Genomic DNA, 19,481 nt, shown 5'->3' with positions numbered 1-19,481 from the left:
CAATGATATGCAAGTGCTGTGACAAGTCTCAGTTAGCTTAGCGCAGTACACGTAGCAAGGTTTTTAAAAATTATATAATAAATAAAAAGAAAACAGATAGAATAGAAAAAGAATAGAGCAAGCTAGTGTGAGGCTTTTTTTTTTTTTTGCTTTTTGTTAATTGTAAAATAAACAAAAAGAAAGCAAATAGAATACAAAAAGAATAGAGAAACTAGTGATAGTTTTTTTTTTTAAGAAAACAAGCAGTTAGTAAATGAATAGAGTGCAAGTCTAAAAGGGGCAATTTTTCTAAGAATAGAATTAGAATAGAGAGTGCATGAGTTAGAGGGTCAAATAAAGATATAAATAAAATAAAGTGTTTTTAGCTGATTCTTGAAGATGGCTAAGGACTCAGCTGCTCAGATTGCGTTGAGCAGGACATTCCACCAGGAGGGAACATTTAATGTAAAAGTCTGTGAAATTGATTTTGTGCCTCTATAACAATAAAGCGACGTTTACATGCAGAACGCAAGCTTCTAGAGGCACATAAGTCTGAAGTAATGAATTTAGGTAAAGGGATGCAGAGCCAGTGCTGGTTTTGTAGGCAAACATTAATGCCTTGAATTTTATGCGAGCAGCTATTTGTAGCCAGTGCAAATTGATGAACAGAGGTGTGACGTGCATTCTTTTTGGCTCATTAAAAATGTATCTTGCTGCCGCGTTCTGGATTAATTGTAGAGGTTTGATAGAACTGTCTGAAAGACCTACCAAGAGAGCATTGCAATAGTCCAGCCTGCACAGAACAAGAGCTTGAACAAGGAGATGTGAAGTATGTTACGAAAGAAAGGGCCTGATCTTCTTGATGTTGAATAAAGCAAATCTGCAGGACTGGGCAGTTTTAGCAATGTGGTCTGAGAAAGTCAGCTGATCATCAATCATAACTCCAAGGTTTCTGGCTGTTTTTGAAGGAGTTATAGTTGATGTGCCTAACTGGATGGTGAAATTGTGATGAAACGATAGGTTTGATGGAACCACAAGCAGTTCTGTCTTGGCAAGGTTGAGTTGAAGGTGATGGTCCTTCATCCAGCAAGAAATGTCTATCGTCGGATCATCAGGATGGAATGAGAGGTAGAGGTGAGTGTCATCAGCATAGCAGAGATATGAAAAGCCATGTTTCTGAATGAGAGAACCTAGCGATGCCATGTAGACAGAGAAGAGAAGTGGTCCAAGAACTGAGCCCTGAGGCACCCCAGTAGCTAGATGTTGCGACTTGGACACCTCACCTCTCCAAGATACCTTGAAGGACCTATCTGAGAGGTAAGACTCAAACCACTGGAGTGCGGTTCCTGAGATGCCGAGATGATATTTGATATGATGCTGAGATATTTACTTGTATTTATTTTCTCTTTTGAGGATAACAGCCTGTTTACAAGCACTTCTCATTACAAATTTGGACAGAATTGGCAAGTTCCCAAATTATAAGTGACCCAAACTTTCTTCACAAAAGCAAATGCTCAGCTGGAAGTTCACAGTCCATATAATGAACATAGACTGTTTCATACTGTCAAGATTTAAAAAACAATAATAAACACCTTCTTTTGTGGATGAAGGGAGGTCTATGGGTTTGGAGCAATACGAGTGTGAATGAATGATAATTTTCTCTTTTTCTGCCTGAAGAATCGCTCTAAACAAAGTCCTGGAAGAGGAGGATGGTGAAGTGAACCTGTTTGCAGATGTGTGCTGTGGAGAGTTGTATACGGTCATGAACCGCGAGAGGAACTGATCCTATCGATCTCTGTGTGATCTAAAAGAGCCTGTGGGACGGAGACACACTGGGTAACGGCCTTTGATTATCTGCCAGACTCTAAACCCAGAGGCGGCCGGGCGTTTCCACACGCCACACGCTCAAACACTACAGAGAGAGAGAGAGACAGACAGAGAGAGAGACAGACAGAGAGAGAGAGAGAGAGAGACAGACAGAGAGAGACAGACAGAGAGAGAGAGAGAGAGACAGACAGAGAGAGAGACAGACAGAGAGAGAGAGAGAGAGACAGACAGAGAGAGAGAGAGAGAGAGAGAGAGAGAGAGAGAGAGAGAGAGAGAGAGAGAGAGAGAGAGAGAAGCTCTTGAATCATGCACCAAAAACAACCAAAAACCACTAGATTAGATTATCCAATAAACCAACAAGAACTTAGAGGAAAACTGAAATCCCTCAAATGTAAGAAATCCTGTGGCCCTGACAACATAAAAAATTAGATGCTTAAAAACAGCTCCCCTGAACTTCAGATTGCACTACTCAAACTTTTTAATTTGATTTTGAGTTCAGTCTGGAACACAGGACTCATCTCTCCTATCTTTAAAAGTGGAGACAAAACAGATCCTAATAACTACTGAGGGATATGTGTAACAAGTAATTTGGCAAAAGTATTTTGCTCTATAATCAACTCTTGGATTTCATCTTTCTTAAAGCAGCACAATATCATCAGCAAATCTCAAATTGGCTTCCTCCCTAAACATCGAACCACTGACCATATTCACACACTACACACATTAATAACTCAACATGTTCACCTAAAGAAAGAGGGAAAAATATTTGCATGTTTTTTTATTACTTAATTAAAAACATGTATAACCAAAATAAATGTGCAGTAAAAATTGGTCAGCAAAGGACAGACTATTTTTCTCAACAGCGAGGAGTGAGACAGGGCTGCTGCCTCAGCCCCACTTTATTTAATATATATATCAATGAATTGGCAGATCTACTGGACCAATCAGACAGTCCAGGACTACAATTATTCCACACAGAAGTCAAATATTTACTGTATGCAGACGACTTGCTAATTCTATCTAAAACACCAGAAGGTCTCCAGAACAACCTTGACATTTTAACTGAATATTGCTATGATTGGACCCTAGAAGTCAACATCTCAAAAACTTTAGATATATTTAGATTATGATATTTCAGAAAAAAAAGAAAGAAATCGAGAACATAAACATATATTTACTTTAAACAACACCACACTTCAGCATGCTTCACAATATAATTATCTGGTCTGGTTTTAACTCCCACTGGAAATTTCAATTTGGCAATAAAAACATTACTTGTAAAAGCCCTGCACGCCATACCAACAAAATTATTCAAAATAGACATCCCCATCAGAATCTGGACAAAGATTTTTGACAGTGTCATACTGCCTATTGCCCTGTATGGAAGCGAGATCTGGGGCCCAACGAGTAACTACAGCCATAAAGATTGGCACAAACACCCTTTAGAAGCTCTGCATGTAGAGTTCTGCAGAAGCATCCTTCAGGTGCACAGAAACACACCAAATAACATCGTCTCCCCATAAATATAATCATTCAAAAAAGAGTTTTAAAGTTCTGGATCCACTTAAACTCTAGTTCTGAAGATTCTCTTCATTTTAAAGCACTACAAACACAAAGAATGAGTGCCCAAAAAAGTCATCTTTGTGTACTGGTGTCAGATCTGACTAACAAAGCACTCAATATCACCAACCCTGAAAAACCTGGAAGAATCAAAGAAATGATGAATGAAGAGAAGGAGACATACATACAGCACTGGAAAGAACAAACCAAAGACCAAAGTGGTCTCCAATGCTATCTGAAACTCAACAGAGAGTACAGTCTGGCTGATTATCTGATCTCAGTTAGGAATATAACTCAGACATTTACTGATGAAGTACAGACTGAGTGACCACCAGCTGGCCATAGAAAGAGGACCACATAAAAAGACGTGGTTACCTAAAGAAGAGCGAATCTGTAAGGAATGTAGATCTGGATCAGTTGAGACGGAGGAACACTTTCTCCTCCACTGTGACAAATACACGTCCTTAAGAGACGCACTGTACAGTCAAATACAGCAGATTATTCCTGAGTTCCAGTCACTCCATGAAAATGACAAATTAAGAATATTACTCGCTGAAGGACCTGCTTCCTCTTTGGTAGCACAATATATTTATAAATGCCACAAACTAAGAAGTACAGAGTGAACACATCTGCATTAGTAGTACCATTAATGTTTATATATATAAATATATATGCATGTATTTTGTTTTGTTTATTTCTGGATATATATTATATGTATTTTAGTTTTTTATTCTGCTATGTACAATGCTTTGGCAATATGTACCCAAGTATGTCATGCCAATAAAGCAAATTAATTGAATTGAATTGAGAGAGCGCTGACCGGCCAGCAAACGCACAGATCTATTCCTGGTCAGCCGGGCGACACGGATACGCCCTCATTTCTCTTCAAACTGAAGGGTTTCTGTATTATTCATAAACTTCCACGATTATGCTCCATGATGCTCAAATCTATTCCTGGTCAGTCGCCTGACTGCTTAAAGGATAAATTAAAATGAGAAATGTTGAATAAATGGAATATGTATTAGAATATATATATATAGTATTTTAAATACATATAAATAAATAATAATAATACCATAACAAACAATATTTAAATATTATATATTAAATCCATATATTATTAATTTCATATTATTGGTATATAACAAAATGTAATATAATAATAGTATAATAATGTATTAACACTGTGATATACATATATTAGGGCTGTCAGTCGATTAAAAATTTTAATCTAATTAATTACATGATGTGATTAATTAATATACTTAATCGCAAAATACATTTGACTGAAAATACCCACAAAAGATTATTTAAAGCTATTTTTATGTTAAATAAGAGAGTATTAAGTAGACATTACAAATTGTAGCTTTAGAAATAAATATTTTATTTGATTCAACATAAAATTCATTACACACACATTTAGACTACAATGGCCTAACATAAACTAAGGAACAGAAAAGAAGATGATTTGAGAAGCATCTCAGTATTTTTTGTTCATACAATGAAAGTCATTGGTAACCAAAACAGCTTTATTATCAACAATCTTCAAATACCTTTTATGTTCCACAAAAGAAAGGTTTGAAACGACATGAGGGTGAATAAATATGTTTTGGGTGAACTATCCCTTTAATGTTTTTATTATTATTATTATTATTATTTTTAATGAAATTCTACTCTAAATAAGAAACTAAAACTGCCAGCAGGTGGCAGCAAATGTCTTCATTCGATTCAATCAAAGGACTGATTCATTCAGGAAGGAAGTAAATGGCTCTCTTTATGAATGGGCCTTTGAATCTTTGGTTCACAAGATTCGTTCAAAACGCGGATTCATTCAGAAACTAAACAAGTTTAGTTTTCATATCATCTTGCATGTTATATACCTGATAAAGCAGCGTTTGTAAGCTCAGCACTGCTTTGTGTACAGCCACTACACAAAACACTAACTATAAGCTATAAGTTAAACTTATAGCCCTAATATATATATATATATATATATATATATATATATATATATAAAAAAAAATATATATATATATATATATATTTTGGAGTATTTAGAGTAAATGCTATACTAACTTCTTTACAGTAAGTGAAATTTTTGTCTTAAGTTTTATCTAAATGTCCTAAAAACAAGTAAGTTTCTTTCAGAAGCAACTATTAAATATTAGCAAATATTAAGACTTGTTTTTGACATTTCATGAATATAAGTCAGTTTTGTCTCAATGCACAAGCAGATTTCTCACTTATGTCACTTATTTTTAACTTCTAAGTGAATCTACAAGTGCATTAAGAGAAAATACACTCCTATTAAAGAAACATTCTTCTTTAAATAAAGTAAGTAGTGTTGCTTTTGGAGTAAATTTATTTAGTTTGGAGTATTATTTTCTGTTCCAGCTCAGTCGGCTGACATGGATACTCCCTCATTTCTCTTCTGTATTATTCATAAACTTCCACCATTACGTCCTCTATCCTTAACGAAGATATCAGGGTAAATAATGACTCTCTACAGGAGCGTAAAGCCGCTCATATTCCAGCCCGTACGGACTCGGAGAATAGAGCCGAGTGATGAAAGTCCTCCGATATTGAGCGTGCAACTCTCCCGTCCGGTGCTCGCACTTTGATGATAAAGCGGCACACTCAGCGGGGCAAGCATTAAAATGTATCGCTGAGATTAATACGTTTCTTTGAACATGAGGGACTGTAGGTAGAGCGGTAGAGAGCGAGAGACAGAGAGAGGAAAACAGGGTGGAAATAAAAAGCATTATTGAGCGGTTACGCTGGAGAGACGGCCGAGAGACAGACACGTTTCCTCAGCCGGCGATCACAGCAGCCATGTGTGAAAGAGATGCCCAGGGCTTCAGGACCAGAGAAGAGCCAAACACACACACAAATCCACACTTTCTCACACGCTCTCTCTCTCTCACACACACACACACACACACACACACACACACACAGAGACACACACTTTCTCACATGCTCTCTCTCTCACACACACACACAGCTCCAGAGTTAATTTCATTAACTTTACCAGCAAATCGAGTTTTAACCTAATTCGGTTCTTTCAATTTTTCCATTTACCTCGGTTCTTTAACCTCACCTTGTAGACGGTTTCAACGGCAACAACATAAGCCAAACGTTACTGCGCATGCACTCTTTTGTGGCCCTAACTTAACTTCTGATAGACATCCAAATAGATTAAATAACAACAGCTAAGTCCCTCTAGAGTAGATAATTTTTAATAAGCAAAATAAGTTTGCTGCGTATATCAGACGGATTTCATTCTCTGCCAGCAGGAGGTGCTTTAAAGCGGGAGAAATAGAGGTTTCCCCGGTAGTGGCTGTACACAAAGCAGTGCTGAGCTTACAAACGCTGCTTTATCAGGCATATAACATGCAAGATGATATGAAAATGACATTGAACATTTTCTAAAGAGAGTCTTCCTTCAGAAATATAGTGATATAAAAACACCTGCGCCTCGTTTTGATTTTTAAACGTGCAGTACGTGCTCATGTTTATTCAACAAAGCCACAAATAAATAAATGTATGGGAAACACATCCCACAGCACAACCACCTGAGCCCAACTTCATTACTCATCACTTTAACTTTAACCCTTTAGGCGCCAGGTTTTTTTGGAAAAAATGCTGGATTTTGATATCAAGATTTCAAAAGCTTGTGGCTTGAAAGCGCTTAAAGATAGAGATCTACTGTAAATTAGAAAAATGTTGGGCATGACCGAAGGTTTATGTGGGGTATAAATATACTAATCTAATTTGCATATTATGATGTCATCAGGGGCGGCCCTCTTGAATTTCATAATATTCAGAAAATAGTAGATATTGAATTGATGTTTGAACTTATTTGCATGTTTTTTTGTTTTTTTATCCTCATTCCAAATGATCAGGAAAAGAGGAAATCAACAGTAAAACAGGAGAAAATAGTAAATTATTCCTATATTACTGTGCCATAGTAAAATACATGTGCCTATTTTTTGATCAGTTGACCAGCTATCTGCCCAATCAGGTATCTATGTGACAGTCTATAGTTGTTGAGAGTATGGTACCTCTCATTGCATGGCACAGCGCACAGACCTGCTCCTCACTGACTGCACCTGTACTGTCTGCCGGCAGGCCTTTGAGCACGCGCGATCAGAACAAACGACACAATCTGACCGATCATCAGAGAGCAACAGCTCTCCTATGGACACTACGACCACGTTCACCCTTGCCACCCCCATTCCCGTTGGGCAAAGGGTCCAAATGATCATTTGTTTGTGCTTCGTGAATACTCTTGCCTTGCGCGGCGGCACCATTGCGCAAGCAAAGATGTACCGGGAGAAGAGGGTTAACTGCATTTGTAGCAGACGCCACTAGCCAGAATGATAAACAAATACAGACCGGAAGTTAACTTTGGACCAGGCGCGTGCGCCCGATGAAGCCGTCTATTTAGCCTCTATAATGTCTGTTTCCGTACTTCGAAGCAACAGATTTTTAAAAAAGTCGTGACGTATTGTCAAGTATGGTGACCCATACTCGAAATTGGTGCTCTGCGTTTAACCCATCCAAGTGCACACACACAGCAGTGAGTAGTGAACAAATGCACACACACACACACACACCGTGAACACACACCCGGAGCAGTGGGCAGCCATGCTGCGGCGCCCGGGGAGCAGTTGGGGGTTCGGTGCCTTGCTCAAGGGCACCTCAGTCGTGGTATTGAGAGAGCGCTGGACATTCCCTCCCCCCACCTACAATCCCTGCCGGCCGGGGGCTCGAACTCGCAACCTTTCGATTACGAGTCCGACTCTCTAACCATTAGGCCACGACTTCCCCAGATCACTCAGAAATGAACCTTTTTGTTTCAAACATTCCTTTAAACCTATATGACTTTATATGACTTTCATTGCATGAACAAAAACACTGAGACGTTTGTGTTTGGAATGACATGAGGGTGAGAAAATGATGACAGAATTTCATTTTTGGGTGGATTATCACTTTAAATGTTTGGTATGAAGGGTTAATATTGTAAATAAACAGCTGTGTGCATCTTAAACCAGTCTACGGTGGTTTTCTGAGCTTATCTGGTCTAAGCTATTCTCCCAGGCTTGATACAAGCACAAGAATAGTCTAAAACCAGCTAAACGGAACAGACCACCATAGACTAGACAGTCTAAAGTGGTTTACTGGTCTGAACTTTTATCCCAGGCTTGAGACAAGCACAAAACCCCTCTAAAAGCATTAAAGAGAATGGATGAGAAAACTACATTACACCAGACAGTCTAAGTGGGTTTTGCTGGTTTAGATGGTCTCCCAGGCTTGATACAATCCCAAACTCCTTCTAAAACCAGCTAAAATGATCAGACCATGTGAACAAACCTGGAAAGTCTAAGGTGTTTTGGCCACGTATTTTACTGGTCTCAGTTGGTGGTCTCCCAGGCTTGATGCAAGTCCAAAACCCTTCTAAAACCAGCAAAACAGACCAGACTGGGTGACCGAATGATTGTAGACTAGACAGTCTAATGATTTAGACATGTATTCTAGTTTGGTCACCCAGTCTGGTCTGTTTTCTGGTTTTAAGCCTAGGTGACATCTAATCTAGATAAGACTGCCAAATCACCTTAGACTGTCTAGTTTTGGTCACATTTTCTGGTATGTTTTGCTGGTCTCAGCTGTTCTAAGCTGGTTAAGCTGGTCACCCAAGCTTAGATACAAGCCCAAAACCCTTCTAAACCAGCAAAACAGACCAGGCTATGTGACCAAACCACCTTAGACGGTCTAGTCCTGTCAGTTTTGCCTGTATCAAGCCTAGAAGTTCATCTAATCTCCTTAAACTGTCTAGTCTATGATGATTTGGTCACTCAGTGTGGTCTGTTTAGCTGGTTTAAGAAGGGTTTTGGGTTTGAATCAAGATTTGGAGAAACTTTTGGTCTAAGTCAGTTTAGAGACTAGCTTAGACAATCTTAGACTAGTTGAAGCTGTTTTTTCAGACTCTTAAGAAGGAAAATGAGATGGTATAAAAAGAGAAAAAGAATAAGGAGGAACTGAGGAAGGTTTGGAGATGCATGCAAACAGAAATCAATGAAATGAAGGACTCACATGGATGTGGCAGAAAACTGCTCTTGTCTGTGGGTTCGGAGGACTTCTGATATAAGGAACCTTCAGGAGAGAGGGAGGGATGGAGGGTGAGGGATGGAAATCAAATTCAACACAATCGGATTGAACAAAATCAAACAAGCCAACAAAGACATGAGCGATGACGGCAGCCACGGACGATTCTTCTTCATTTGGTGTCACTTTTAGCCTCTCCTGGACTCTTCCTGCAGACAAACGATGCAGGAGCAAACGACGCTATCCGTCAGCCACGTTTTAGTGCTTCATTAGGACTAACGAGCCAGCGGGATGGATGGTTTTAAGCTAATAAACAGTCCTGGAGTCAATGAGTCAAAAGCACTCGCAGCTTCCCATCTGACACGCAGACACGAGAAATAAGTTGCACTCTGAGAGCTGGACGCTATTAGAGAAGAGCCGCCCGCTAAATGTAGCATGCGCTACGGCCCTAAATCACACCCGCACTGACTCCAGGAGCCCGACGGGGCCGGAGACTCCAGCGTATCTGCATATCGAGAGAGCTGCATTTCCATCAAACGCTTCGGTGCTGCTGCTTTCTTTCCTGCACTTTCTACTGAAGAAGGAACTTGAGTGAAATTGCATGAATGAAAAGACACCAAAGTACTAGAGCTGCACGATTCTGGATAAATTGAGAATCACAATTTTTAAAATAAAAAAAAAAAAGGTTTTCTGTGCATTAAAGGATTTTAAATGCACGGCAAACCGTTGATTATCCCGCTTATTCCATGATCATTTGCCAAGTTATAGACAAATTAAAACTAGTATTGTTCTTTGCACCACAATATTTGACAGGTATTTTATCTAGTATCTAGGCTATTTTAATAATACAAATCGCAGGGAAGCATTGGCAACAAGTTTATGTGTGTGGGTTAGTGTGCATCAATTAAAGCAGTGCATTAATATGAAACGGTGATTAAACTGTTTTACTGCATACCTGCCAGCCAATCAGAATCCAGTATTCAGACAGACCATGGTATAATAAACATTTTAATATATATGTTTTTAAAATGTAATATATTTAATACACCAATTTTTAATATTAAAATCATGAAAAAGTGGTTTGCATGAATGATTCAATGACTCATAAACACTTCACTTGTTTCATTACTGGATGAATCAGCGTTTTTGAACAAATCTCTTGAATGAATGATTCAAGGACATATACATTTTTTAACAGTCACTTGTCGCCACCCTAGTGGAGAAACGATGCAATCGACACAAACGTTATTTAAACGTTTGATCGCTACTATAGACATCAATGTTTATATCTGAACTATAAACTTTCATTCCAGTATTTCTGTGATCATATGAATGACTGTAAGACAGAAATAATACAGTGTAGTTGAAAAGACTGTTTGTGAAGCTGTTTCTTACCTAAACATGCTAACTGTCTGCTCTCTCTGTCAGCGGCAGCGTGAACGCAGATCTCAATGTACCAGTATGATTTTTTTTCAAAGGTTTAAAAGACACAAGCAAATCGTTGTCAATTAAAAATGGGATCACATGGGTGTTTGAATCTAAATCGTGATCTTTTAACAATTAATCGTGCAGCTCTATGCCTCAGACACATCTGGATGTAGAAAATGGTGAGACGATGAAGCCTCAGACGGGTAGATACATCGATGGACAGGGAAATCAATGTGCTGATGGATGGAGCGTTTATGTGCCTGTGATCAGACGAGGCAGAGAGAAACACAGACGCGTGACCTTTGACCCGTCTGCCTGAAATGAACCTATGAATCTCACAAACACGTCACATTACAGCCCAAAATTAAAGATAAAAAAGAAAGAAATTCAATTTACATGAACATAATGAAAACTGATAGAGGACCACTAGGACATTATTGCCATGTCAATTAAACTGCTCATTTTTTTATTTATTTAATGTAATACTTTAAATAACTTATTTACAAAAAAAAGTGAAAAATGAAAATTAGATAATGTATAAATACAAAACAATACAAAACGTATTATTATTATTTATTTATGTATTTGGTTGTTTTGCATTACACTAATGAGAAAGGGAAAGTGCCAAGAAAATAATGTCACTATACAAAAATATAAATTTAATTCATATATTCATTCATTTTTATATTTGCAAGTCCAATATAAACTAAAATTATGTATAAATACTAACAAAACAACAAACAAATTATTTATTTATTTGTTATTATTATTTCTGTATTACACTAATGAGAAATTGGGAGGAAGTCAAGTAAATAATGTCACAATGCAACAATATAATATCATTTTGCATGTTCAGGTCATGTTACAACCCAAAATGAAGATATAAAAAGAAATGTATATTTTACATAAACAATGAAACCTGATTACTTCCATGTCAACTACACAGCTCAAAATCAGCTTTTGTTTTTGTTAAACAAACAAACAAATAAATAAATGCAATACAAAAAAACAATCTTGATCTATAAATACTTACAAAATATTGTGCTGTTGTTGTTTTTTTTGCACTACACTGAGAATTTGGGGGGGGGGGGGGGGGGGGGGGGCTAAATGTCATGAAAATACTGTCACAAAAGCATAAATATAAATCTAAGCTGGTCTTAGTTGGTTTAAGACGGTCTCCCACGCTTGACACAAGACCAAAAAAACCCTTCAGAAACCAGCTAAACAAACCAGGCTGGGTGACAAAAACCACCACAAACTGTCTAAACACTAGTCTAAACTGGTTTGGTCACAGAGTCTGGTGGTTTAGTTTGGTTTGCACAGGCTTGAAAACCGCCAAAATAAACCAGACTAGGCAAACCAAACCAGCTTAGACCAGCAAAACAGATGCCCAATTCAATTCAAACTCAACAGATTAAACTGTATAGGCTAAATATAAGGAATATATTCTGCTGGTGTACTCTGATACATACTGAATGATGTCCATAGGAATTTACTAACTACTCAAAGAAAACCACTGTGTTTTGTATTCGTGTTTTCTGTCTCTTCATATAAAGTATAAAGGTGAGGGCATCGCGGCAAGTATTAGGTTTCATGCTGCAAAAATTTGCACGAGATCCAGTTTCTGGAAGAAAAAGCCGGCGTTTGCCCTTGTGCTTGTCATGCCCTTTCTGCAGATCGATGTGTCAAGAAAATGTCATCTGTCTGTGTGTTAAGCAAGCAAAGCCCGAAAAGCAACATCATAACAAAGCAAGACACAAACGGAGCAGACGAGCGATCGAGCGCACGATTCACAGCTACAGTGCCAAAGGTTAAAACTATAGAGAGAAACGCTTCAAATTCAATCTGCACTGCAGCCGAAACACAATTTGAGCACTTTACCAACTCAAAAAGCAAATCACTTTCTAACGCCGACTGGAAGATGCCATTAGCGCATAGGAAACGTCCCATAAACGCTTCCAAACGGCATGAACCCGCGCTCCTGCTGGACGAGCAGAGTTCACATATCAAGTGTAATTCACGTCCAATGATATTTGCAATAATGTGAGCTTTCAGATAATGTGGATTTCTGCTAAACGGCTGAAGCTGTCATTAGCATGCACATAAGTGGTTTCACCCTTTTAGCAGGAGAAAGGGAAAAAAATCAATCAGGGGAAGTGAGCCTAAATCTATAAAGTTATGGGTTTTATATTCCTCGCAAACTGGCCATCAATCTGTGCAGGACTAATGCTCCACAATGCATTTCACTGAGAGAATAGGAAGATTCAAATGGCAAAGAAATGACTTCAATATCTGAGATCACAGCCATTCCTGAAAGCTCAGTTAACAACTCAACCAACACACCGTGGTAATATACTACACTTTAGGACACAGACCAGAGCCAAACCTTAGAATCAGAATCAGAATCAGAATGAGCTTTATTGGCCAAGTAGGTTTACACATACAAGGAATGTGTTGTAGTGACAGAAGCTCCACAGTGCAACAGAAAGACAGTAACAGGACAGGACACAGGTAATAAAACAAAATAACAAGAAATAGCCAATAACCAATGTACAAAGCAGCAAAAATAAAAAAAAGTACACAATATATAATATATAATATAGGCGACTATGTATGTACAGGTCAAGTATGTGCAAATTAGAAATGATAAAAATAAAAATAAAATAAGTGAGTGTGGTGAATGGATAATGAATTAGTTGTGTGTTCCACGTTTATTATTGAGTGTTCATGAGATGGATTGCCTGAGGGAAGAAACTGTTCCTGTGTCTGATCGTTCTGGTGCTCAGAGCTCTGTAGCGTCCACCAGACGGTAACAGTTCAAAGAGGGAGTGTGCTGGATGTGAGGGGTCCAGAGTGATTTTACCAGCCCTTTTGCTCACTCTGGATAAGTACAGCTCTTGGAGAGTGGGGAGGGTTGTACCAATGATTCGCTCAGCAGTCCGGACTACCCTCCGTAGTCTTCTGAGGTCAGATTTGGTAGCTGAGCTGAACCAGACAGTTATTTAGGTGCAGAGGATGGATTCAATGATGGCAGAGTAGAACTGTTTCAGCAGATCCTGTGGCAGGTTGAACTTCCAGCTGGCGAAGAAAGTACAACCTCTGCTGGGCCTTCCTGACAATGGAGTCTATGTGAATATCCCACTTCAGGTCCTGAGAGATGGTGGTTCCCAGGAATCTGAATGACTCCACTGCAGACACAGTGCTGTTCATGATGGTGAGTGGGGGGAGAGCAGGGGAGTTTCTCCTGAAGTCCACGATCATCTCCACAGTTTTGAGCATGTTAAGCTCCAGGTTGTTGAGACTGCACCAGACAGCCAGCTCCTTAACCTCCTGTCTGTAAGCAGACTCGTCACCGTCCTGGATGAGGCCGATCAGTGTGGTGTCGTCTGCGAACTTCAGGAGCTTGACAGAGGGGTCTTTAGATGTGCAGTCGTTGGTGTAGAGGGAGAAGAGCAGTGGGGAGAGCACACAGCCCTGAGGAGCTCCAGTGCTGATGGTGCGAGTGCTGGATGTGAATTTACCAAGCTTTACTAACTGCTGTCTGTCTGCAGGAAGCTGTTGATCCACTGGCAGACGGAGGTGGGGACGGAGAGCTGAGTTAGTTTATTTTGAAGGGTTTCCGGGATAATGGTGTAAAAAACAGAGCTGAAGTCCACAAACAGGATCCTCACATAAGTCCCTGGTCTGTCCAGATGCTGCAGGATGAAGTGCAGTCCCATATTGACTGCATCATCCACAGAAACCAGAACCTTAATCTTATAAAACTGATGAAAGAAGTCTAAAAGCAGCTGTTTTCAATACTGACATTAAGAAATGTTTCTTGAGCAGCTGATATAATTTATTCATAATATATATATTTAAAAATACCCACAAAACTACTGAAAAAACAAATAAAATTATTTAATTTATTATAATCATTTATTTAGCTTATTTAAAATTAACTTATTTTATTTATATTTGATAAATATAGTTACACTAATGATGATTGATAATGATTGTCACAATGCTAAATAATCGTATATTATTTTAATAATAATATACTTTTCTAGTACCAAAAGTGCTACAAACAATTAGAAATAGAACAAATAAAATAAAACAAATCAATTAATAAATACAATAAAATAAAATATAAGCATCTCAATGTAAGCAATTTAAAAAGATAGGGTTTTCTTTATAAATATAAAAAATTAAAATAAAAACTTATGAAGAAACATTGTCTAAACAAGTCTAAAAACAACTGTTTTAAATTTTAATAATAAGAAGAAATATTTATTGAGTAGCAAAATCAGTTAATATAATTTATGCAAAAATATATATTTAAAAAAAGTAATAAGTAATAAAGTAATAATTAAAATGTATTATATATGTATTAAATGGCAAAAATGAATATTATCAAGTTTTGTCATTACACTAATGATCATTTTGGGGGAAATGTGATAAATTGCCACAATGCTAAATAATCATATATTAATTGTCTTATTAAAACATATACCAAAAAAAAAAAAAAAGATTAAAAATACTAATATTACAAAGAAAGACAAAGAAACATTTCTGAAGTCTAAAAAGTGCTGTTTTTAATAATATGATAATAATCAGAAATGTTTGTTGAGCAGTAAATCAGTATATTATTATGATTTCTGAAGATCATGTGACACTGAAGACTGGAGTAATGATGCTGGAAATACAGCTGCAGATCACAGAAATACATTACACTTTAACAAATATACACACAGAAATCAGCTGTTTTACATTGTAATAATATTTCACAATTTTACTGTATTTTTAGTGCAATTTTAATCAATAATCAGTCTTCGTGAGCCCAAGAGACTTCTTTCAAAAAGATATATTTTAATTATTCCAAACTTGAAGTATATGATTGTAATCAATCCACACCATTCTACATTCTAAAGTACCATGATATACCATCACTGTAATACAGTATTACCGCATTCACTGCGTCTACACTACAATAATTCAATAAACATATAACGCACTATAAATCTTCCCATGATGCATTGAAATGAAGCTTGTAAAACTGATGAAGAAACATTTCTGAGGTCTGAGAAGCATCAGATGCATACAGACGGGCCTCCGATCAATACTCCGATTAACACTCGCTCATCATTTATACGCTAAAATCAAACGGGTAATTAGATTCCTCATTATCATTAACGATGTTTGATTCAATCTGCTCCGCATCTCCACGACCCCTGGCCATTTCATTTTCATGACCTAATCAAAATGAATATGAAACTCTGCGTTTATTAAAGCAAACAGACGCCGTTTCGCCCTCAACAAACACATTTATTACTGAGGAAACGCTTTTGTTTTCTCGTTTTCAGAGCGAGAGACATAGACAGAGAGAGAGAGAGAGAGAGAGATGCGAGTGAAGGGAGGATTAGCAGATATAGACGGGCCACATCTCTTCAGAAGAGGGAAACATTTGGTTTCAAATCTCCTCTGGCCTTCACAACCTCTGCATGTATAATCAATGACAAACAGCAGAGAATCAAGTTACTGTTTGACTGGATGAACTAAACAGAAAAACATGGGAAACGATCCCGTCCCGACCGCAGCTGGAACGAGCTGCTGGAGCTAATGTAAAGCCTTTGCCATCATTCACTCAATCGTCAGACTCGTCTGCTGCTGTCTTTACTGCTTCACGCAGCTCTTTTCAGTGACCGCTGCATGCTGGGATCCAAAACAGACAAGAAACAACTACTATAAAAGTAGTCTGGGGTTCTTTGTCCTTCATGGATCTTGGCAGATCTCTATATGCTTCTTCTGCATGGAAAACAGCAGCGTGAACATTGAGCTAAACTTCTTCTTTTGTGCTTCACAGCAGAAAGCCAGTCTACATGTTTGGAACATGAGTAAATGATGACAAAATTATTAATTTTATGTTTAACTTTCTAATACGAAAGGCCTAAAATCAAACTTGATTGAGGGCTTAAAATAAATTCTGCATTACATCCAATTTTTTTAAATATAAAAATTTATTAATTTTCTAACATAAAAAAATTACAAAATTACACAAAAAAATAATAGCTGTTTTAATGTTTAAATTTTATTTTAAATAAAATTTTTTAATAAATTATAAATAAAGATATGCTTCAATTAGACTGCTTTTATTCATCAGATTCATCTATACTATCAAAAGATGAATATGAGATGAGAGATTAACATTTCAGCTTTTATTTACAGGTATTTTCATCTGGATCTGATGCACAACTTAGAAGATAGCACCTTTTGTTTGAACCCACACATTTTTCATGTTACCAAAAGTATCTACACCTCAAACGGGTGGATCAAGGAAAACTTTGTGTAAGTACGATATAATCACTTGTCATTATTTTAAATATAGCTGCTGAATGCTGGACGGCGTGTGGAGTTTCATCACACAGACTATATTTACACGACCAACAAAGACACAGTGTTTCTCCAACACCGACATCTGCGTCAATCCAATCCATCAGACGACAGAGGATACGAGGATCACGTTCTCCATCAGTCTATAAAAATATGGAGACATCCCTAAAACAAGAATATTTTCTCTCTTAAGTAAATATATATGACCCTGCAGCACAAAAGCAGTCATGAGTAGCACAGGTATATTTGTAGCAATAGCCAATAATACATTGTATGGATCAAAATTATACATTTCTCTTTTATGACAAAAATCATTAGATATTAAGATCATGTTCCATGAAGATATTTTGTAAATTTCCTACCATAAATATATCAAAACTTAATTTTTGATTAGTAATATGCATTGCTAAGAACTTCATTTGAACTTTAAAGGTGATTTTCTCAATATTTACATTTTTTTGCTCCCTCAGATTCCAGATTTTCTAATAGTTGTATCTCAGACAAATATTGTCCTATCATAACAAACCATACATCAATGGAAAGATTATTTATTCAGATGATTTAAAGAAATTGACTCTAATGACTGGTTTTGTGCTCCAGGGTCACATATGCATGATAAGACCTGTTTTTAGAGAACAGAGAAGTTTATTTTTCTTATCTTATTATTTCTTCTAATTTTAATAATAAAAATCAGTATATTTTGTTAGGTTTGCACTTAAAACCGGTCTCATTTTGAGGATGTTTTGATATTTTAACTGGAAGCCGAAATAAAAGCACAGATTTTTGGCAGTGAATGATGGCTGGAGCGGGTGAAAGCATATCTGAGGAGTGATATGGGATTTGTGGATGGTGAGAAGTCCTGTATAAGGAGGAAGAGGAGGAGGAGGAGGATGAGGAAGAGCAGCACTCACTCTGCATACAGAGCCCATCCGTACAGTTCTTGGACTGCAGCACTGTTCCCTCGCAGTCCTTGCCGCCGTTTTTGGGGGCCGGAGCGCTGCAGTCGCGCCGTCTCCAGTGAGTGCACTCTGTCCCACACGGAGACCACTTGCTCCACTCGGTCCACAAGCCGTCCACTGCAGCAAACACCACAACACAGCAGACATGGATGACGCTCACTGTCTTCCCTAAACATTTTTAAATCTTCAAACATTTCAAATATTACATATATACATATACATACATATATACAGTATATACACACACATACACATATATATAAACATATATTAACATTATATACTTATACATATATTAAATCATATAAATTAATCTAATATATACATATAATAAATCATATATATTAATCTAATATCTAATTCTTATTTGCTATAATATAACATAATATATCTAGTGCTGTCAAACGATTAATCACATCCAAAATAAAAGTTTTTGTTTACATTATATATGTATGTGTTCTGTGTATATTTATTATGTATATATAAATACACACACATACAGTATATATATATTGAAAATATTTACATGTTTATACATTTATATGTTCATATTCTTATATTTTATGTTATATATAAATATATTTAATATATAAACATAACCTTTTTCTTAAATATATACATGCATGTGTTTGTATTTATATATACATAATAAATATACACAGTATACACACATATATTATGTAAACAAAAACTTGAATGCGATCACAATTAATCACAATTAATCATTTGACAGCACTAAATATATCATAATATATTATAATATAATAAATACAATATTTGAGACCGCACTGAAAATGTGGGATTTTTATTTAAATAAAGATTTATATAACCAATAAATCTTTTTTATTTTACAAATACTAACTAAATTATTCAAACCATTATGTATAACAACCTTTAATGGAAAATAGAAAATGGAAAAATATAATATAATATAATATAATATTTGAGACTACATTGAAAATGTGGGATTTTTAAAATTTAAATAAAAAATGTATCATATTTAATCCTATATATTTAAAGATTTAAAAATGTAAATAATAATAATAATAATAACAAATTCAAATGATAAACTACTCAAAGTATGCAGATAATTTGTAAAGTCACATGAAAAAATACTTTATAATAGAATTTAATATAATATTATATATAGGTATGAGACCACTTTATTGAAATAAGGATTTATTTATCCTATTAAACCTATTCATTAAAAAACTAAATATAATCGTTAATTACTAAAATTATTATACAGAT

At 36.5% G+C, this 19,481-nt stretch overlaps 1 protein-coding gene across 4 annotated transcripts in view; it reads right to left on the bottom strand.

Moving 5' to 3' along the window:
* Positions 1-19,481, bottom strand: part of LOC306864288 (netrin receptor UNC5C-like) — a 224,251-nt gene that overhangs the window by 32,932 nt on the left and 171,838 nt on the right. For 2 of the 4 annotated variants that reach the window (XM_079408211.1, XM_079408213.1), the window contains exons 7-8: positions 18,183-18,347; positions 9,463-9,522 (exon numbers count right to left, since the gene is read on the bottom strand). In XM_079408211.1, the coding sequence (XP_079264337.1) occupies positions 9,463-9,522; positions 18,183-18,347 (225 nt within the window). The remainder of the gene's footprint in view (positions 1-9,462; positions 9,523-18,182; positions 18,348-19,481) is intronic. The other 2 variants (XM_079408212.1, XM_079408214.1) reach the window with 1 other exon arrangement.

The sequence above is a fragment of the Barbus barbus genome (genome assembly GCF_936440315.1).
Source record: "Barbus barbus genome assembly, chromosome: 45".
Classification (NCBI taxonomy): domain Eukaryota; kingdom Metazoa; phylum Chordata; class Actinopteri; order Cypriniformes; family Cyprinidae; genus Barbus; species Barbus barbus.
The sequence above is the reverse complement of the archived record's forward strand: the minus strand, read 5'-3'. Positions and strand labels throughout refer to the sequence as shown.